At 29.7% G+C, this 24,208-nt stretch overlaps 1 protein-coding gene across 8 annotated transcripts in view; it reads right to left on the reverse strand.

The window, feature by feature from the left end:
- Positions 1-24,208, reverse strand: part of LOC136975640 (nephrin-like) — a 120,168-nt gene that overhangs the window by 38,841 nt on the left and 57,119 nt on the right. For 4 of the 8 annotated variants that reach the window (XM_067270721.1, XM_067270716.1, XM_067270720.1 and 1 more), the window contains 7 exons: positions 22,092-22,222; positions 18,756-18,813; positions 13,925-14,077; positions 8,361-8,528; positions 4,322-4,612; positions 3,495-3,706; positions 3,324-3,411 (listed from right to left, as the gene is read on the reverse strand). In XM_067270721.1, coding sequence (XP_067126822.1) covers positions 3,324-3,411; positions 3,495-3,706; positions 4,322-4,612; positions 8,361-8,528; positions 13,925-14,077; positions 18,756-18,813; positions 22,092-22,184 — 1,063 coding nt within the window. In that variant the 5' untranslated portion in view covers positions 22,185-22,222. The remainder of the gene's footprint in view (positions 1-3,323; positions 3,412-3,494; positions 3,707-4,321; positions 4,613-8,360; positions 8,529-13,924; positions 14,078-18,755; positions 18,814-22,091; positions 22,223-24,208) is intronic. The other 4 variants (XM_067270717.1, XM_067270723.1, XM_067270719.1 and 1 more) reach the window with 3 other exon arrangements.

Below are 24,208 nucleotides of genomic sequence, written 5' to 3' on the forward strand. Positions count from 1 at the left end.
AATTTACTAAACCTCCCACTGTAAAACATAGAAAGTTTAGTAAATTAGGCTGTATACATTATTATAAATTCCGTAAATGAATAAATTAGTTTTATTTTGCTGTCAATAGATACTCTTTTGACATTTTTATGTAAGTACAAATTTTAGTTATAACAGTGGGTTTAGTTTGTGGTGTAGCATTATTAGTGAATAATTTTGACTGTCAACATGATACAGAAGCTGTGCCATTTTCTGATAAAACAAAAAGATGTGACAAACAGCATACTGAAATACTGTGAAATAGTTCAAACATTTATGGCAAAGGTTTCGATTACATATACAATAGAACTGAAAATTCAGCAATAAACAAGGGTTATCCTGTAGAAGGACTTGTGATTATCAGTGCAGCCACTACTTCACACATCAGTTCTTTGTTTAAGACAGTGCTAAAAATAAATTTTCAGTTACGTAGATAGCCAGATGATTGAGGTGGTAAAAGTCAGCCCGCTAATGAAGAACCAGATTCAAACTTTCTTTCGCCTAGAATTTATCAGAGATAGATTGACTCAAATTTGTTGGGCCCTATGCTTTGTAAGCCAGCCATACCATTGTGTAGCTGAACCCATGACAAGTGTGATTAAAAGGCTTTCTTAATCCCACAGGGAGGATAAAATCAAAAAATAATAAAAATTCCAGAAATGAGTTCCATAACTTTTCCAGCTGTTATGAGATTTTATTAAAAATGTAACTTTTGTATTATTAATCATAATAAATAAAACTGTGTGTGGCACCATCTGTTAAGTGATTTTTTTTATAAAACTTTTTATTTTATTAATTATTATAAAATGGCAAAAAGCTTAATTTTTAGGATAGAGACGAATTTTATAAAAAACTAGCTGTTACCCGTGGGTTCACCCACACGGATTTTGCAATTTGATAGAAATAACTCTCCCCTGGTACTTCTTGCATTACACATATCCCTTATTACTGAGAATCTTTTAATGTTTCAAACGAACATTTTCAATTTGATCAATTTTCTAGAATGTTTGCAATTATCCTATAATTGAACCAATATGTAATAAAAAATTCGAATTTAAAACAGTTCGAACATTTGGTTAAAAAATTGTAATATGTAAATATTGTACATTTGGAAATTAAGTTATTACCATCAAAAACAAAAAAAATCGCATCTAAAATAGTACAGTAGAAGCAATTCTTCAGGTAAGCCTTAATGCTCTCCCTCTCCCCCACGGGGTAATTTTGAAAACTTCCTTCTTAGTGTGCATTTTCATGATGTACTCTAACTGTGTACCAAATTTCATCTCTTGGTTCAGCAGTTTGCTCTGGGCAATGATGAATCAATCACTGTCAGTCAGTCAGGACAAGTAATTTTATATATTTAGATCAAATAAGTATATTTATAAAAATTAATTAAATTGTAGACAATTAGACAATACCAACAAATAAAAATATAAACATTGTTTAACGCAATGTCATACAAAATAATTAAATCAAAATGAAAATAAATTCAATTTAACAATGCAATTGGAAAATGAAATCATAAAATATTTAGTATAGCATGTGTTGCTTTTATGTCCAACAGATGATGCTGCTTTTCAAAAAAGCATGTTTTTACCTGTCACAGGTATGACATCTATATAATAGTAGGTATATAAAAACATGTGCATATTTGAATGCAATGTTGTGTCAAAATTTCAAATTAATCAGTGAAGAATTTTCAGAGATTTAAGATTTTGAACAAAAAAACACTTACATTTTTATTTATATAGATTGTAGATGGTAATAATGAATAAAATCTTCATTAAGTCTGACTCCTCTCTTGAGATACGGTATGTGACACACCTGTGACCCCTTGACCTTTAACCACCTAAATATCAATGATCCTCATACACAAATCGTCAATTCCTTATCGTGCCAAATTTTATTTCTTAATCTTTATTCCATATATAATATATATGGAATAAAGATTAAGAGATATTAAATGAAATAGATGCCAACACACGTACACACACTGCAGGTATCGTTTTTTTTTTTTTTTTAATTTTTTGGGTTGAGATGTCAAAACATCATAATTATGAAAACCTAGAAGGTCAAATATGACATTATTATTTATAATAGCCGGAATGTAACCCATGTTACATTAAAACAGCTAGGAAAGTAACAAAAAACTAAAAATTTGAGATGATTACAATATTTTCTTGTATTAGAACAGTCAGAAAAGTGAATGTCTTGTTAATTTCAACATAAATGGAACCTGGAACAGTGGAGCACCAAGCTTAATATGCCCAGGAGGCCTAGAATCCTAAATCTAGAACTGAAACTACAAACACAAACTACTGATTTATTGAATACAATTCTTATAGAATTTGCATGTGTAGTAGTTTGAATCAGTAGTTTTATAGAATTTTACTAGAAGAACTTATTTTTAAGCTTAAAAAGTAACAATTTTTCCTCATTTAACAACTTTTTAAATATATTGGCATTTTGACTATATTTCAGTGATTCCTCCATAATATTGTTATACTAATACTTTATTGTATTAATATTTATTCAAATGTATTAGTTTTAAATTTGTAGACATGATGTTAAAGAAAATCACTTTTTATTTTTACTCAATTTCCATCAATTCAAAATTCTGAAATGAACCTAGTACTAAAATATTAAAGTATCTTATCATTTACTATGATTTAGTCAAAACTGCTCTCACAATGTTATAAAAATCCTTATGATGTTCTTTTGCTCTGGATACCAAACACACTTAAATCTAGATTAAAGCCATTTAATTGACAAAATCTACCAAACGGTCATTATAATTATCATCTGGTCTGGTAATACATCATGTCACTATGCAGCTGTCATCATCCCTTGAAAATTTAGGTATTAATTATATAAAGATTTATATTTTAAGCTCATCAGAAACAAAAAGTTTATCAAGATAGATGGAGAAAAGTCAATCTCCATGCTAAAAGTAATAATTATAAAAAAACGTGAGTCTCAGTGAGTTCACAGGAGTTATTTTTGTAAACTTTCCACTGATAACAAATGTTGCTGTTACTTTTAAATGTCTTTCTATGATTAAATTACTTTAAGTTTATTTCTTTTATATTACATTTATTTGTTTCTCATTATGAATTTTTAGTGCCCCTTGTAATTATGAAACTTACTGAATACTCTATTTTTATTGTATATTTGCATGTGTTTCATTTTATCCTTTATTTATACAGTAAATATAATAACAGTATAAAGTTTGCCATCAGCATTTCTAAAACAAATCTTCAAAAATAAAAATTTGATTTTTTTTAATAGCATTTTATAATACTTACAAATAATTTTTAATTTATATTGCTGAAATATGGTTTCTCTTAAAGGTAAACATTCTGCATAACAAGAAAACACTTTCACATCAGGATCCTAAAACAAAAATCATAATTAATACATTGCAACTATCATATTCAAAACTAACAGTTTAAAAAAGATTTTAAAATGTAATTTACCTGCCTAGTTAGAGTAATTGTAAGATTAGAAGATGTCACCCATCCCTTCAGTGTTGCTGTTCTAACTGTTTCTCCCCCTATAACTGGAAGACTGTCAATCATCCAACTCAACTGTGATGGTGGATTACTTGGTTCTGTTGTACAATGCATAGTCACTGTATCACCACGTTTGGCTTCTGGAGGACCAGTAATTGTTACCTTGGCAGGAGCAACTATATAAAAAAATTATAAAATAGCAACATTGTATTATATACATAAATTCTGTATAAAATTTTTAATTATGTTTTTTAATAATAATTGTAAATCAAAAAATTAACACAATATTTGTTTCATTATTTTTGTCAAAATGTTAGATGTCTTCCTTTCACAAATAATATTTTCTAAATTCAGAAGCATATATAATATTTACTTCTTTTAACATCAAAAAGTAACCAAAACAATAAAGCTTTAATTACTTTTTGAAGTTTTCAATAATGTTTTTGTTTTATGCCAATAATCTCAATACATTCTCTTGGTTTATTTGAATAAATAACTTGTAATGCAATTTTCTCTTCCTAAATAACATACTTTTATTAAGATAACTTAAATACAGTAATTCAAGACAATATTTGAATCATTTAAATTCTTATGAATTATTTCAAAATAAACTTTTATATTTATGAATATGCTTTCTATTAAAACTTAAAAACAAATACAAAAATATAGATAAATAAAAATTTCATTGCTTCATCATGAAGAACAAAATCTCTTTAAAATACTTCACATAATGACAAATTAAATTTATTTAAAAAAAATTAAGAAATACAGAATAACAATTTAAAACTTACAAAGAACATTTAATTTCACTGATGCAGTTAAGGAATCACGTGTAATGGAATTGGAAGCTTCACATCGATACACAGCATTATTGTCTGTAGCAAAAACTGTAAAAGTATGAGTATTTGTGGTCTCGCGACCACTTGTCGTGTAGGTAGTATCTACCAGCACATTATCACGATACCACATTAATTTAGCTGGTGGATTGCCCCCTCTTGAAATACAAGCCAAAGTTAAAGTATCTCCAACTTGAATAATATCTCCTTCCTGATATCCTTCGATTTCTGGTGGTCCTGGATTAACTGTAGAAAGAAGAAGAAGAAAATATATATATATACTGTAGCATTAAAATTTAAAAACAAATAATTCTATTTATTTTAATTTTAATAAACTTTGTAAACCTTTCAGAAAAAAAGAAAAAAAAACATGTTTTCTTCAAAAACATTTATTTAGTTTAGAATAAATTAAAGAAAGTTTGTTAAAAATAAAACAAACTAATACTTTTTTTCTGTTTTTGCTATATTTTAAAATTAACCAAATTTAAAATAAATAAACTAATATAGAAGATGTGACAATTTAATTCCCAGAAAGGCTATGTTGTGTCACCCATGACAATTATATTGAAATCACATATGCATTCATGTTCAAACATGTTTGAACACGAATGTGCGTGTGTAAATTTCAAGCTGATAAAGCTAGTTGTTAAATTAGCTATTGGGAAGATAATAGTTATCTGCATGTATTCTTTAGCATAAAAATAGGAGACCAAAATGTATGGTATTTATATTAATATCAACTTTTGTGTGAAAATCAGCAAATGCACTACTGAAATGTTACAGTATCACCCAGAAACAAAACATCAGATCATGCAATAAAAATCTCCAAGTTCACCACACCCTAAAAAAAAGGCACACATGTCATTCTCACAGTTTAAGACTATGCTGGTGTGTTTCTTCAATCACAAGAGTATAGTCCACCAAGAATTTATTGACCAGTGTCTAACAGTTGACCAACAATACTATTTAGAAGTACTGCAGAGATTACAAGATTCCGTTTGAAGAAAAAGACCTGAACTGTGACCTGACAAGTAGATCAGATCATCATCATGCCAAGTCATGGTGTGCTCACTGTGAGACATTTTCTAGCCAAAAAAGCAATTACCAAATTAGATCATCCTTCCTATTCACCTGACTTAGTTCACAGTGATTTCTGGCTATTTTCCAAAATTAAAAGTTGCATTGAAATGATGAAGATTTTCTAATATAACTGATATTCAACAGAATGTGAGACAGCTGCTCAACAGTAGCCACTACCATAGAGTTCTGCATGTATATTTTTTAAAAGTTTATTCTAGAAATTAAACTGCCGCATCTTGTACTGTACATGTAATTCTAAAGCCTGCCACAAAAGTTGAAGCTCAGCTATTTTAAATGAGTTCAACTCATTTAAAAAAGCTCCTGAAAATTTTTAAAGGTTTTCATTTTAAACATGTTTACTTATGTGAAGATAAAGAAAATATATCTACTGTAGAACTTATTTTGTGGGCAATGACCTTAGTTTGTTCAAGAAATGCTTACAGTCATGGTGAGTAGCTTATCCATTTTTCACAAGCACTTTATTTTGTGTGCAAATCCTAAATATTAATTTTTTTCAGTTTATGTATTTTGTATGTTGTTGTTAAGTGATTTTGCTTCATTTGTCAATAAATATGATGCCTGCTCTGATGTAATGAATTGTTCATCTACAATTTATTATTTATGCTAAAATTTTATAAATGATTTATTATTTATGCTAAAATTTTATAGATGATTTATTTTTTGTATTAATTAACAAATTAAATTTAAATTTAACTGAATAAGTGTTATCAGGGCTATTTTTCAGCCAGAGTATGCTGGTACAGCATATTGGCAAATAGCATAAAAAGTGGAAATATACTGGAAGAGAAGATTGAACTGAAGGTCCAGGTAGCGTAATTGGCAACGCATCTGCATGGTAAGCAGGAGTTGTGGGTTCGAGTCCCACTCCAAGCTGATTCCTTTATTCTAGTACTTCTAAATTTTTAAAATTAAATTATTAAAATTATAATTATTAAATTTATCAAGAGATGGTACCTAACACCTAACTCTAGTGCCAAATTGTCTTATAAATTATCAATATTATAGCCATTTCTTGCCCAATAATATTCGGCGTTAGTTAAACGATAGCTTTAAAATATATTGGGTTTGATGATGATGTTTATTTAGCATAAAAAGTATCAGGTGCCAGTACATAGTTCTGACAGTTGCTCTATAAAAATAATACTATATGTACAGTCACGATAAAATGCATAAGTTATCAACAATAATCTTTTTAGAAAACTGAGCATCATTATTCAGTTAAATAGCAACAATAAATAACATGAATAATTTTACTTGGAAAACTGAAAAATAAAAAATCAAATTATATCCACATTGTAATTGCAAAAATATTTATTTGCTCCAATCACACAATTATAATTAGATTTTATTATTTCAAATCTCACAGAGCACTCTGTACCCTTAAATACAGTCTACTCTGTAAAGAACCTAGAAAAAGAACAAAGATATGTTAATGTATAAGTAGGCCTGAAATTGATCTGTAAAAACAGTTTGAAAAAACCTGTCCAATCATTAAATAATTTTACTGGAAAGTAAAAAGGTTGTGAAATATTTTTGAATTATTTTTCAGTTTTAATGTCCTATGTGATCAATACTAAGTCTGAAAAAAGCAGTGTTACACAAAATTAGGGTTCTATTAAGTACCAAGCCTGGACTTGGGTCATGGTGAATAATTCCTGTGACTTTATAATAGAAAAGAAATCTCAGAAAAAAAAAATTTTAATTTGACACTTATGTAAGCAAAAATCCACAACAATATTTATTAGGTTAAACTATAATATATATAAACAACAAGAATAACTATAAACAAGAAGTTAGTAATAAATATATATTTCAAATATTCAAACAAGTCAAAATCAATTATGAACAATGAATAAAAGAAATTCTTTTTTCCAACTTGAGATGTACAGGTATAATTAATTAAATCTCTACAAGCAAGCAACAAAATTCAAAAACAAAGAATACACCTCTTATAAGTTAAGTACTTTACCAAAAATAATGCCAGACAATTCAGTCCAAAGTAGATAGACTTCACACACTCAAGGATACCTTTAGGAACTACACATCTCTCCATTAAATGGGTGCATTATCTTTTATCTGGCTTACAAGTGTAGTGCCACACTATCTTAGATACATGTTTAAGCATGCCAGGATCAGTCACATATGCAAGCAAATGTTTTAATTTTAAATTTTGTTGATACTGATAGGATGTACAATTAATTAATCTCCAAGTTGGAAAAAATAATTTCTTTTTATTGATTTTTTTTTATTTTTTTGCTTGTATATAATTTATTTTGATTTGTTTGAATATTTGAAATATATATTTATTACTAACTTCTTGTTTATAGTTATTCTTATTGTTTATATATATATTATATAAACATCCCAAAGCACAAAACATTGATACTTCAACCAAACAATCGCCTTAATTAATCAGGCTATAATTTGCTATTATAGCTCAATTAATTAAATCAATTGTTTGATTGAATTATATATATTTTAGTTCAGTCTAATAAATACTGTCATAGATTTTTGCTTACATAACTGTCACTTTTTGATTTTTTTTAAAAATTTCTTCTCTTCCATTAAGTCACAGGAATTACTCACTTATGACCCAAGTCCAAACCTGGTACTTGATAGAACACTAATTTTGTGTAACACCACTTTTTTCAGACTTAGTTTTGATCGTGCAGGACATTACAGAGTTTGAATTTCCTTTTTAATATCCTTAGATACAATCTTAAAAATAATTTACCTATCGTTAAAAAATTATCTAAGTTAATATAGTAAAATAATACAATATATAAATATATTTATTATCTGAAAAATGAAAAATATAAAAAAAATGAAAGAAATAGAGATATGTTTAAAAAATATTCTATTTTAATAATATAATAATAAAAGATAAACTAACATAAAATACTGATAGTTACTGATGTCCTTAAAACATGTCTAAGTGCAGGATGATGAGCTTCACAAACATATGTTGCATCTGCATCTTCTTGTTTTGGATGAACTGTTATCAAACTACTTGTAGAAAATTTCCTGTGACCATCATCTGTTATGGATTCTTTTGTTGGCTCTAATATATTTAAATAAAATAATGCTCATTCAAATTTCTAAGACAGAATCACAAAATATTAATAAAATTATTAACTTTATGTATAAACTTTATTTTTATATAAGCATTATAAATCTGAAATCTAAAAGCACTGCAATAAGCACATGATGCTTATTGCTCGCTTTTGGAATAACCTATATTCATAACAATAAGTGAGTGATAACATTATGTAAAATAAATTAAACCATAATTAATCAAAATTTTAGTTTAATTGAATTGGATAATTTAAAAACATGTTAAAACAATTAAAAATGTTTAAAAATAATTTTAATTAATTACTTAAGAAGTGTATTAATTATAACAATAATTATTTGAGTAATTCATTAATTAAACATTCATATTCATAATGTTTTGGAAATTCAACACTTCTATACTGTATGCTGTTATGAAGTACTTTTTTTATATTAATCAGGTATAGTACAAGTGATATGTACTGTACATACCCAGTACCGCTTAGCACAACTGGATAGTAAACTACATACAGTCATCATTGTACAAAAAAGATGTTAAATGCACATAACAGAATGGTATAGACAAGAGTGGACTCTGTCATTACTCGCAACACATGGGACTTAACACAAGAAAGGGCTGGGTAGCTTCCCAGAAAACCAACAATGTTCAGTATAATTTTTGCACTTAAGTCCATTTGAAATATGTCTATAAGAGTTTTGAAGGACCTGTAGATTTCTTCGTCTTGCAGGAGAAGGCTTTTATTACATGGCCAATCTATATGTTTGTAGCCTAAAATTAGCTGTAAGTCCTTTCTTTCTTTTTCAACTATAGGGCAATTGAACAGGTAGTGGTCACTTCCATCAGTTTTGTCACAAATAGAGCACTTATCACTATCAGTAATTTTGAACCTATGTAAGTAGCTTTGAAAGTAGCCATGGTTCATTTTAAATTGGGTTGTATTGTGATCGATTTCAAGCCAAATCATCTTGTAGATACTTTTAATGTCTGGTATGAGTAAGTTGTTTCATTATGGAAGTTGTCCCAAAACATTTGCCATTCTTTTAAAATATAGTTTTTTATAGCATTAAATCCTGTCACAGGTAGTAATTTGCTGTATATTATGGTGTTTTCTTGGTTGGTGGTTGCCTTCTTTGCTAATTTGTTGGCTCTTTTATTGCCAATATTTCCCTGGTGTCCTCTCAGCCAATTAAGAGAGAAGGCACCATTTGAATTTTGTAGCATAGTATTATTATTATTTGTAATCAGGTGAATATCATTGTTCTGAATTATGTAAATAGCTGCTTGACTGTCAGAATAGATGTTAATGTTATGATGTGAGAATTTAGCAATACAGTCTTCCACTGCAGTGGCAATCACCAGCAGTTCTGCTTATGTAACACTGCATGTATCGTCTAATCATAATCGTCTAACATATCATAAATATATGGAAATTGAGGGTAAACTTCTCAAAAGTTTACTCTCAATTTCTGCATATTTGATATATTACATAACTGCCACCAATGTTATTGTCAATTTTAGACCCATCTGTGTATACGTCTATATGATTGTCTGTCAATGGTTCAGAGTAAAAATATTTTCTTTTACTTGGGTTCTGGATAAGTGTGTAAGAGATCTTCCATTCAAAATCATCTTTTTAAGTCTCTCATCCCCAATGGTGATGTCATTATCATGTTTCAGTTTCCATTTTAATGCTGGTATTTGATTTCGAGATCCATGGGGTCTTTTCTAGTGATTATCTGGAGGCTGTTAGTAGGAGTCATTCTCTAACCTTTGGTAAGAATCAGTTGTGCTTTCCTTTGGGCTGATATTAGTTTCCTTTTATTATGTATTTTGTGAGTGGCTTCTTCCCAAACTGGGCAGGCATAGGTAATTATTGGAATAAATATCATGTTAAATTGAGTCCATAGCATGAGAGTCAAGCCCTCAGTTGCTTTTAGCAACCTTAAAGACAAAGATTAACCCTGTTTTCTTACAAATGTTCTCAATATGTGTGATCCAAAGAAGCTTAAAGTCAAGTGTAATCCCTAAATATTTAATGTTTTTCTCTATTTTTATACTTTCTGACCCCATCCGAATTGTCGGTACTCTCCTGTACAAGTTTTGAGCACCTGGCTTGTTCCAGGCAATTCTTATCATTTTTCCTGGATTGAAGATCAGCTTGTTTTTCCCTCTCCATCCTCTAGAACAGCGATTCTCAATCTTCTTAGCTCCACCAAATAGTAAATATAAATAAAATTAATATTTCACAATCCCCACCCAAAGTATTAATAACAGTAAGCCTTACTATTACTAATTGAATTTTGACTGTAATTATAAATGTAAACAAATGCAACCATAACATTAATTTTTTCTTTACATGTGTACTTATTGTAAGTAAAATGTTTATAAGTTCATAATAAATGATTTTTTCTCATAAAATGATTTCATTATTGTTTTGCGACCCCCTTTAATATCACCGCAACCCCCAGGTTAAGAAATGCTGGTCTAGAACCACCATACTCAGCCTTTATTTTTTTCTCAGGCCACATACACATGATAGCTATTATATGTAGACCTCAACATAACAATTATAATAAAAAACATACATAATTTTTCACTCATCCTAGAAAATTAGTATGACTTGATATTGCAAACATATTTTCATAATTTCATTTAAATCAGGCTTGTAACTGCTGCATGCTACTCGTAAAACAGCATCCAGGTGTGAATCAGTAAGCTGGTTTCTATATATTTCTTTGCATATTTCATTTTTGAGTACAATGTTTCACATAGATACATTGATGTGAACAATGTAAGTAAAATTTGAGCACATTTTTTTACAGTCTTCTATTGTTCAGGCACTATTTTCCAGAAGTCAATGTAATTATCTTCCGCTCTCTTTTCTTTAAAAATAGCTTCCAGGTGTGTAATGTTCTTCATCTCAATAAATTCGTCAAATAGCTCTGCGTAATTACATGCCAATATATCAGCCAGTTCCAAGAGCCAGAGATTTTCAATGAGCAACAGCATGTTTTTTATTTTTCTTAGATCATGAAATCTATGTTTAAATTCCTCTGATGGCACAGTTAAATAATTTTAAAAATTTGAATAGTTTCTGGAGAAATATTAATACTGTCTAGTTTGTCATGGTTGGAAAATTTCACAGTATTTTGTTTTGTATTCCTTGGTAATAAATGTTTAATTTTTCTTCAAAGGCAAATATTTTATTTGCCATCAGTAAAATTATTTTATTTTCACCCTGTAAACCAGTATTGAGACTGTTAAGCTTCTCTGTAATGTCGCATAGAAACTCTACAATACACCACCATTCATCATTTTGCAGTTCACTGTAAATTTTATTATTTTGTTGTAAAAACAGCATTATTTCTTTTCATAAAGAAAAAACTTTTTCAGAACTGTTTCCTTGCTAAGCCAATGTACCGAAGTATGTAAAAGAACATTACTGTATTGACTACCCACTTCTTCTAAAAGACTTAAATTTTCTGTGGTTCAGTTCTCATAATGTTTTCCAAACATATGACAAGCATTGATCCTCTTTGAAGTTGATACAGTAGCCTTTATACAAAGAAATAACAACAACAAGGGTATACAATTAACATTCAGACACAACCATATCATCTTTAATATCCTTAAAAACAGGAAGGATTGCAACAACTTACTCAGAATTCCACGGGTTTACGAGGTTTCTGTAAGAAATGATAGATTTGGCAATAACTTGAAATATATAGGCTCAACATTACACTCACTCAAAGTTAGAATAGTGGAACACAAATATGATATAAATAAAAAGAAAAATAGCACTGCCTTAGCCACTTATGCATCTGATAACAATGTGTATGCCCTACTCAATGAGGCAACTATAACCAAAACATCCAAGCATCCTGAATACATAAAAACTCTGGAAGCCATAGAAATTTTTAAATCGGAGAACAAAGGCCACTGTTTCAACTTTAAAGAGGATCAATGCCTGTCATATGCTCGGAAAACACTATATGTATGTGAGAACAACGATGATGCAAGCACAAAGTTGTTGTGTCATTGTGATAATATACTGAACACATCAACTTTTAATATTTTTTAATGTTTATTTTTATACTTTTTCTTGTACTTTTCCTCTAGCTATGTTGACACTGTGTAATTATTGTATTTTATGTATTCAACAGTTTCATTTCTTCGAAATATGTTAACATTCCAAAACATTCCATTTCACGTAGACCTGAGGAAGATCTCGCCTAGATCGAAAACACTTGTCTGTAAACATTTGTTTATAATTAAACAGTACTGAAAACAAAAAAAATAAGCTCTAAGTTAAATGAAGTTTTTTTTATAAACATTTATGCACAAAACAACACATACATATCTGTTTTTGCAGCATAGGTATAACTGACTTGCCGAGTAGTCTACTGTACCCAAAAGAAGAAGTCCATTAATGTTAAGTCAGGTGACCTTGGCATGTACATGTACAATCACTATGACCCAATAACTCCATTGCCAAATGTCAGAAATCAGTTTTCCAGTGACACTTAGTCTTTTCTGTGCTTACCTGTACATGTTTCTGCTAAACCAAGTGTCATCTTATACTAATTAAACAATGCTCTTTCATTTTATAATTAGATGTTTTCCTTCCTAACTCTGTTGGTTTCCAAGGTAGTTTTCTTTAGTTTCATATTTCACATTAGGGGCATTAAAATTGCATTCAATGGACTGTGCATGGTCACTTTCCTATAGGTGTCAATTACTTTCATGGCACTACTACAGGTAATTTAAAAATTACTGGGATGTACAGACTTTCCTTTAAACTCTACATAAATATGTACATTATCATGCTCACATTAGTACAAATGTAGCCACACACGTGAATATTTTAAAAAATATCATCATTAAGAACACTGTAAAAAATTTTTATTAATTAACACTAATTAACAATTATCTTTTCTTAATGAGTAAAAAAACTGAAGTCTCCATATCTTGGCACTCTTAGGTGATCACCTAGGTTTACCTAATGGTAAAAACAAACCCTGATCAGCAGTGACATCTGGCTATTCTGGGTCTATAGCCATAAGAGTGTTCATTTTAGTTGTGTACAGTACATTGTTAGCTGACAATGGAAGAACTATAGGCCAAAAACATTTAAATAAATTGTAATTTTTTAGTTTCCATAAACAAATGGCTATTTTTTTCCTTTCATTAAATATAATGCCAAATTTTGTTCATTTCAAGAGAAATAATCATATTCAGAATTAGCATGTTTAAGAGAAACTGTAATAGTTAAATATACTTCTTATCATACATATGATTATATAATAGTACATTTTAACTTATATTTTAAATTAAAAAATTGTCATCAAATACAATTAACTACAAAAGTTACAGTATTTGTTTACCTGGTACTGGTTCCATATTTTTCCAATACCATTTTAATTGCGTTGGTGGCTTACTTCCTCTTGCTTCACAAATTAAAGTGACTTTAACACCTTCTACAATTTCAATTTGATGATCTCCTGGTATATTATTAATGGTAATTATTCTTGGAGGAACTAAAAACAAAATATATGAATATATTGACAACAATAAAACTTAATATTAAACTGCTATATTTTATCAGTCTTAATTTCACCAAACAATTATACAGATATATTTCTTCATAAAGCCATATCTTAATAATTTGAAACGTTCAGAAAACAATTTAAAGTAGAGCTTGAACTTTCTATACCCATAAGCTAGCATAAGTGCCTAGATGGCATATTGGTCATTGCTAATGTATCATGTAAGTATGCTAGGCCAAACTGTTTTCTGCACACAGAAATCATTTAGGATACATAAAGGTCAAATTATGCTATAACAAATTCTATAACAACAAAATTTTTGGAATAAATAATTTTCGTGCGCTTGAACTTACTTAATAACTAAAATAAATCTCATTTTAGCAAACTCAATAATTCAGTATAACAAAATATTTATCACAATGCTAAAACCTTCTATACTGTAGATATAGACAGATGTGCAAACTAGAGTAAATTGAAAGTTATTTTAACACTAAACAAAACACTGATTTTTACTTTATTTTGCATCAATACATAAGGTACACACTTTGCTTATCTTATTTTGAGCAGAGATTATCCATTTCAGTATAATTTGTCTAAATATGGTTTCTTTTCATGTTAAACAGTTATGCAGTGAGTACAAGCTGCTATAATAATAAGAAAACAAATCTGGACCACACACCAGAACGAATATAAAATTAGACTCACTTTAACCTTTAACTAGCGTGTATTATGATTAAATTTTGTAAATCAAACATTTTCTTAACCCCTTCTGGGTTTTTCTTCAGGCATCTGATCAAGTTCTTGTTCAGTTTACAATTAAAATATTGTAAACTAGCCGGATCTTCTAAAACAAATACAAAATTTGAACATATTCGAATGAAGTGATGGAAATTTCGTAAGACAAGATCTTTTGCACGTGTTCTCATGACATGTTTAAATATGCTCAAACATAATGATCATTGTCGAAAAACGGCTTTAATATCAAGTTGGAATCAAAATAAATGTGCATGAGGATGAGTTTGGCATATAACAAGAATCTACTATATACATCCAATACACCTTATTGCTGAGAACATATATTTATTCTTATAACAAACGTTTTCGGCCCAATTTATGGGCCATCTTCAGGTTACAGTCGTTCGACTCTAATACAAAATCAAACTCGTTTAAAATTAAATCAAATTAGAACATACGTTTTAAATTAAACTAATAGAACAAGTATAATCCAAAAAATTAAATCAAAATAAAACAAACATGAAAATGAAAATAAAATACGGTGACTGGCCGTAAACATTAAGGAACAATTCCTTATACATTAACCCAGATATCTATTGAGTCACGGCAGACGCATTATTGCGTGTGTTACTTCTTACTATGTATTTCCAGGATGACGGTAACCCCGTCGCATCCTTATAATTTAAACATCTGTCAGCCAAACTTGCTCTGTAAATTTTGCATTTCAATAAATCTTACCTCATGCTTTGATGAGTTAGTGAACCTGTTATGTGGGTTGCACCCAAAAGCATACGAACACAGAAAAGATTTAGAGATAATGGTGGATCTGATATGTTTTCAGTCATTTTTCAGTTTCCGAGGTAAAGTTTATAAGCAGTTAAGAGGAGTCCCAATGGGCAGCCCGATGTCTGGCCTGCTCTGTGAGTTGGTGGTGCGAAAGATGGAACGCATGACGCTTTTCAACTATAATGAATACATAATCATGTACAAAAGATATGTAGACGATGTTCTAATTATTTGGAAGAATGACGCAATGATACAACGATTCTTAGACCAAGTGAACTCTAACCAACATGGCTTAAAACTTAACCTTGAGCAAATTAGTAACAAGGAGCTACACTTCTTGGACGTTGGCATTGAATTTAAAAATGGAGCTTTAAGCACGAAAGTGTACATAAAGCCCACGCAGGATCCGATGTATATTCCGGCAAATTCTAATGACCCAACGGTTTATAAATTGTCCGCATTCAGGGCCCTAATCAGAAGAGCATTTTTGTATTGCTCAAATATAATGGACACGATGGATGAGCTGGGTAGAATCAAAAAGGTTGCAAAAGAGTTAGGCTTTGGAACAAATTCTATAGAGCGTTTAATAACGGCGTACGTAAAGCCTAGGAGCAACTCTAAGAAAAAACCGGAGACTGGGGGTAACTTCACAAAGTTTACGTATAATAAATGTTTCTTCCCGATTATGAAGCAAATAGCGAGACACAAAAACGCCAGTATAATATGCAAAAGGGCCCCCACAGTCTATAGGTTGATTAGAAATGACAAGGAAAGAATTGATGATAGAGAACAGGCAGGAGTATATGCAATTCCCTACAAAAATGACCAGTTGGGAATAGATAAGGACTACGTAGGAGTCACTAATAGAAACCTTGGAGTGAGGATAAAGGAACACCGGTACGATGTCGCTAAAAACAAGTGTGCAACAGCATTATCAAAGATGGCCCAAGCGGATGGTTCGGTTGTTAAATGGGAGGATGCCAAAATTCTTGCAAAAGTATGCTCGCCAACGCTCTCATCCATAACTGAGAAATGCGAAATTTACAGAGCAAGTTTGGCTGACAGATGTTTAAATTATAAGGATGCGACGGGGTTACCGTCATCCTGGAAATACATAGTAAGAAGTAACACACGTAATAATGCGTCTACCGTGACTCAATAGATATCTGGATTAATGTATAAGGAATTGTTCCTTAATGTTTACGGCCAGTACCGTATTTTATTTTCATTTTCATGTTTGGTTTATTTTGATTTAATTTATTGGATTATACTTGTTCTATTAGTTTAATTTATAACGTATGTTCTAATTTGATTTAATTTTGAACGAGTTCGATTTTGTATTAGAGTCGAACGACTGTAACCTGAAGATGGCCCATAAATTGGGCCGAAAACGTTTGTTATAAGAATAAATATATGTTCTCAGCAATAAGGTGTATTGGATGTATCTAGTAGATTTATTAAGAAGCTGAGTCTGAGTAGGTGATATAACAAGAACTTATGCGCATGCATAACAATCTCTTGTAGGCAATACTAACCTGATGTCTCTGCAATAGTGGTGTACAATGATTTCAAATGGGGGTTAAAAGTGAGAGGGATCCTTTCCATATCCTTTCCTTGGTTATCCCTCTGTATTTCCAGTGAAATGTTGTAAGCTGTCTGTGCACATCTGAGGCATTCAGAGATTCTTTGTGTAAGTTTGTTGTATCCATGTGTTGTTCTATCTCCAAGAACAGCTCGTATGGACTGTTCCTGGAGATAGAACACAACAACCCCACCAGGGTCCACTTCTTAGACATAGATATCAGAATTGAGGGGTCAGACATATGCACATCTGTTTATCGTAAACCATATGCTATCTCCACTTATATACCGATTGCGTCATGTGATCCCTTTCCATACAAGATGGCAGCATTTAAGGCCTTAATTAGAAGAGCTCTTCTAATTAAGGCATTGTGGACGGACCCTGACATTGTGGCAGACTTCACCAGAGCACAAATCATTGTCACCACCCCACACCCGAAACACCTCAAATGGTTAGAAGTGATGGAGATTTTTAAAGCTTGCGACACATCCATGTGCATTAATTTTAGAGACGAGATATGTCTTTTAATGGCGTGGCAGACTATACTTGATACCAATAGTTAACATTCAATCTTATTTATGGAAACACAAGAACACATGCACATAAGTTCTTGTTATATGCCAAACTCATCCTCATGCACATTTATTTTGAGTTCCAACTTGATATTAAAGCCGTTTTTCGACAATGATCATTATGTTCGAGCATATTTAAACATGTCGCGAGAACGCATGCGCAGAAGAGCTTGTCATACAAAATTTCCATCACTCTATTCGAATATGTTCAAATTTCATATCCGTTTTATAAGATCTGGCTACTTTACAATTAAAAAGAAGCCTGAAGAACCCAGAAGGAGTAAAAAAAAAATGTTTGATTTATAAGATTTAATCATAACACACACCAGTTAAAAGTTGAAGGAGTCTAATTTTATATAATAAGAAGAATGCAGTGGTAGTAGTAGTAGTTCCTCCAATGCTAAGTAACATACTGGGCAGCAATTGTCTTCCATCGATTTTGATTGTAGGCAAGGAGTTCAGCTTCCTCCCACATCATATTGAGTATCTTCAGATCTTGGAGAAAAGTTCTACCAAGTATTCCTTGGGCATCCTCATAGTCAAATGGCACCAGGAGGAACCCATTTTATGGCTGTCTTGGGGATCCTATTGTTCTCCATATGAAAAATGTGGCCAGCTAATAGAACTCCAGGATTTCCATCTTCCTCTTGTTCTATTCCTAATTATCTATCTTCTTTTCTCCTTATAGTTTGTAAGTAGGTTAAGCCTTAGATTTAAGTCTTCTCACATATAACTTTGTTGCGACTCGAGTACCCAATTTTCATCCATTCGATAAGTCCAATTATCGTATGTATGAAAGAACCTTTTATCACCTGTAAGTTGGGATCTATGTAACAAGAACCAATTCGACAAGCGAAATAAAATTGACCTGTATTATATGTGTATAACTGATTGGTATTTTATGTTTTCTGTTTGCGGAATGACATATCAACTTGCTACAAACTTCACAATGTAGTAAAAAAGTAATCTTAAAACATTAAAAAGTTGTTCTTACTTAATACTCTCAGTCTTGCATTTGCTCGAATTGGTTTCTGGTCATCAGTCGGACCAACCTAAAATTATCATCATTTAAAATTTAGAAACTGCAATAAATATACATACATTATTAAAAACAAAAATAAGATTAAAATATAGATACATTGTTTTTAAAAACAGTTGTTAATCATGTAATTAAAATTGTTACAAATTATGAATGTAAAGTTTCTATCAAATAAATTTATCAAAATAATTATTCAGAAAACTTTTAAAATCAATCAGAAAATTTAAGTAATGTTTTTTGATTTTTTGAAAATCATCATTAAATTATGTCAACAAAGAATAATTCTAATTCAAATTCTTTTTGAATATTTATTTCACTTATAGATCCAATAATATATAAACTGTAATTATTTTCTGAAAATAATTTGGCTAATTTATTTATGCTAAAGTTATATATTAAATGAAGTTTTGTTTGACTTAAAACAATCTTGGTAAAAACAAAACTTTTTAAATATATTTTAACTTCTTAAAAAAGGACAATATATTTTTGTAAGTTTTTAATTTAATAATTTAATATAATCAGAGTGACTTCCAATCCATCCTCAGAAGTATATTCTAAATATCTCAACTAAAGAAAATGAACTAGAGATTAGATCATTTAAAAATTTTCATTCTTTGCTTCAAATTTATACAAGTGAAATATATTTAAAAATGATTATCTAAAACTAAACTATTACTGGAGAGGTAATATGTAAAACTATACTAGAATATGATATGAAAACGGAACAGAGCCTTTGAGAGATTGTATAGGTCTGGGGTAGAGAAAGCTTTCTCTCTTTCTTAGTGGGTCCTTTTTGCCATTTTTTTTGAACAAATGAAATATGTAGAATATTTGTTTATTAATAAAAAGCAGCCTTAAAGATTTCATTTTTTGTTAGAAAAATAACATTTAATTTATATGAATGGGAATCACTACAAATTCCCTGACTTTTCTCTAGTCTTGGGAAAATATTCCCAGTCTCCCTCAACAGTTCTGTCTGCAAATATTTAAATTATTTAACTGAAAATGTAAGACCAATATATTTAATGATTTATAGAATTATGATTAATGTAAATTAATACTGTACTTTTAATAGAAATAATGCAACTGTAAACCAAAAAGTACAAAAAGAATTTTAATGTAATGTTAAATAAAAACTTCTTGACAAATTTTATGTGGAATGAATATGTTTTTATTTTATAAAACTAATAAATTTTAAATTAATTTTATATCAATAAAATCAGAGGAAATGAATAGGGGCAAAAAAATGCTAGAAGTGTGTATCCCTATATGAAAGAGTACTTCTTGTTGAGTGTGGCTTTCAGAAAAAAGCTACTACATAAGTTTTGTTGGATCGTCAGTAAACTAATATTGTGACTTTGCTTTGACCATATATGCGTTTACTCAAGATAAATTGCAGCAAACTGTACATTTTTCAGTTTGTATTAAAAAAATTTTTGTTTACCATTTCCTTTTGGACTGATTGTTATTTCCTCTTATTGTACTGACCATAATTCAGTAAGCATCCCATCAGTTTTTCTGCACTGAAAATGTCACCTTAACAGATTTTTTACATCTATTTTATGTTTATGTTTATTTTGCTAATTTTTTTATCACTAACCCCTTATATCAATAAGTACAGATTAATATACAACACAATCAATTATATGTAAAAGTAAACAATCCAAATTAATTATTATTGAAAGAATGAGCTTATAGTTCACTAATTTATAATTAAATTAAATCACTTTTAGAATATTTTAAAATTCTAAATTGCCCAATGAAATCTGGTAGTTGTTTGGTGTAATACAAATTTATCAGGTTTGAGAAGTTCACTTATTAACTCATCACTTTCTTGATAGCACTTTTTATATTATTTTCATTTCATCTTTAGACAGATTTTTTAATTTTCATAATTTAAGTAAAGTAAATATCTGACAAAAGATTATAGAACTACAGTGTTTAAAATTTATATTTGATGTTTTTATGTTAGTTTATGCAAAAAAGATATTTAAAAAGCTTTCAGATTTTAAAATTTAAATTATTTAGTACACAACTAATTTAAATCCAAAGTTAAAAGTTGATCAATGGGATCAGCTAATTTATAAAATTTTTTAAAAATATTTTTAATATATAATCTTAAAACATTTACAAGAATTAACTTATCATTTAATGCCAATTTTTAGAGGTTAACTGTTTGTTGTTACTATTGCTGTAGCTTGTTATTTTGTAAACAAGAGTATATGGATAAGTACAATGTTTATTGCTTATACACAACATTTGTCATCTCCAACCAAATGCCAAATTCTATCAGGCTAGACATGACTAAATACTAAATAAATTATGCAACTAATTTGGCACTAGAGGGAAGCGTTAGGCACTGGCATTGTAATAACTGTTGATGGTTATAACATAAGCTTATATATGTTGGAAGAGGAGATCAGACTGGAGGTCTGGACAGTGTAACTGGCAACGCATCTGCATGGTAAGCAAGAGAGTTGTGGGTTTGAGTCCCGCTCCGGGCCAATTTTTTTCCTTCCAGTAATTCTAAATTATTTTAATTAATTAATTAAAATTATAATTATTAAAATTAATAAGAGATGGCACGTAACGCTTCCCTCTAGTGCCAAATTGGTTGCATAATTTATTTAGTATTTAGCCATATCTAGTCTGATAGAATTCAGCATTTGGTTGAAGTTTAGCTTTATAGTATATCGGGTCTAGCAATGTTATTTATATACATTTCTCACTGATGAAGTCAGAAATCTAGAAAGCTGATGATAGATTGGAATCATTTGTGTGACTCATCTAACATCACATCATAGCTTCAAGCCTAAATGTTCTGCTTTTGACATTTCAGAATCTGATCACTTTAGTTTAGTTTAATGTAAATGAAAGTTTATTTGTGGGTTTTACTTATCAGCAATTTTGTATGTATTTTTTTTTAATCATTAATTAATTTCTCTTATATCAATTTTTATTCATTGAAATCTAATCTTGCATAAAACCATTATAGATTTGTAAGTGTTGCTTCATGAAGCAGACAAAAGAAAATTAGTGAAATTAAAACATTCAAGAGACTTCTCTTTATGAATATATTAAATATAAAAATGTACTAATTTAAATATTCAAATTTATTTCTTTTTTCTATTCAAAAATGTACAACAAAAATGTTAATAATAATAAATACTTAATGAAACAAATTAACTGATTTTTTTCTTATTGGTTATGTAAAATAAGTTGAAAATATGTCAACATTTTAACTTAATTGAAATAATATTAAGTATAACAATATATTAATAAATTAACTACCGTATTGACCTGGCATTGAAATTCTCCTTCATCGTCAAGTCTGACATCCCTTATTAATAAATTATAAATTCCATGCTTTTCATCTGTTACCATTGTATATCGTGGATAGCCTGGGATCTCTGGATCAAATCCTAAAAGTACAATAAGATTCTGAATGGTCTTAACATAAATTGCAAATAAATATAATGTTTGTCAAATGTTAAGAGACAAATTTGAAGTTTTAAATACTTCAGAAACTATATGCAAGACTTGAATAAACTTTTATATAAAAATTGGCTGAAGATTTTAATGCGGTATGGTACGTTAAATAAATAAACAAAATAGCTTATCTACTTCTTAAAAACATGTAAATGGTTATTGCAAAACTATATTAAAATTTAAGCAATGTAAAAATTAATAAAAATGTGATCATCTTTAGTCTAGTGCATACTTTGGTGTTGAGTGCATTTAAGAGAGCTTGTGATTATCTTTTACAGATAGATATTTCATACAACAGTAATTCATGTTGAAAAGAAGTTGAGTAACTAGTGCAATTGTTAGTATTGCTTGCTCTTCAAGTTGTGTTATCTTTAATTTCAGATCATGATAGAGAAAAAAAATGTTAACATTTTTCTAGAGATTCCCCACAAATGTTCTATTGAATATAGATCGGAGTTTGTTAAATAAATCTTTGGCAGAAAAAATAATAAAATGAATAACAAAAGAAGCAGACACAACAAACTACATTTATTGTTTAGAAACTTGCAGTCTTCTCTATTTAGCAATGTTGCCAGGTTTACAATACAAAAATAATCTAGTGTTAAAATGAAGGTGTTTCACAAATAACCAACGATAGTAGATGAATGAAGAAAACTTTAATTGTACTATTAAGATAATGTACAGGTTCATATACCAGATGCCAGGCAGTCTTGATTCCAACACACAACACTTGTAATATTAATTATTAGTACTAGGAACAGATAATCGTCGAACCATACCGTGTGACAAAATCTACAGAATTGGCAAAAAATCTCAACACTAACCACATGGTATAACATGTACACAAAAACATAAAATAATCTAAAACTAAAACCTATAACTAATTATATTACTAAAGAATAGGGTTGAGGATAGGACAGATTGAGGGAATAGAGAAATGGGTACCCAATGTTATGTATCTGAATTCTTAAGGTAGTCACTTGTGCATGGATCTTTCTTTGATGTCAAAAATCGGGGGTTACTGTTCTTGTCACTTCCAGAATTAATTACTTGGTTCTAATATTCACGTTTTTTGTTCCTTAGATCATCAAATGGTTTCTCAATGGCTCTCTCCTCGGTAGTTTACATCCCTCATCTATTCCACACAATGCCAAAATGTACCAGAATAGCTGACACTCACATCCATCTCTTCCACAGCTCCAACCCCAACTGTCTCACTCCCTCTCTATTACCCTCCAGGCTACATACCCTTCTACTGTTTCACAACGTTCACTATGCCCATATAAGGAAATGAAGTTTGAATAAGGAAATTCCAGAAAAGATAGACAATAGAACAAAAGAGGAAAGCTATAAAAGAGAAATAGAAATAATAATAAAATATAAAATATGTGCACATAACTACAAAATACATATGGCACACAGCCACACTAGGTTAAGAGTATGCCTCTATATTGCTGACCAATGATATAACACAATAAAAATTAAACTTTGATTAACACTTTGTTGTAATATTTGTTTGTAATTACTTTAACAGGCTGGCCATGATCTTTATTAATTAAATATTTTCGTCTTCAAAACAGTGTTCACCCCATAACACTATACACTATTATCATCTTTGAAAATTAATTCAATATGAATTGTCTCTCTACAAACATACATTAAGTTCTAATATCTCATTAACATTTTGCCTGCAAAGTTTGATAATTTGATTACAAAGACACACAGACTAGCTTCTCTACTAAGTATGATTCATCTCCAAACTGTTGAACTTCCACTTTCATACTCTTAGACATCAAAAGAATACAGCAACCAGTCTTAAGAAATACCACTATTGCTAATAAAAGTTAAAATTTATTTATAATAAATGTATACATGTTTTTCATAGTTTCAGAATAGTTTACGTTTAATCATTAGATCAG

Source organism: Centruroides vittatus, unplaced genomic scaffold (assembly GCF_030686945.1).
Source record: "Centruroides vittatus isolate TY-2023 unplaced genomic scaffold, ASM3068694v2 contig_377, whole genome shotgun sequence".
NCBI lineage: Eukaryota > Metazoa > Arthropoda > Arachnida > Scorpiones > Buthidae > Centruroides > Centruroides vittatus.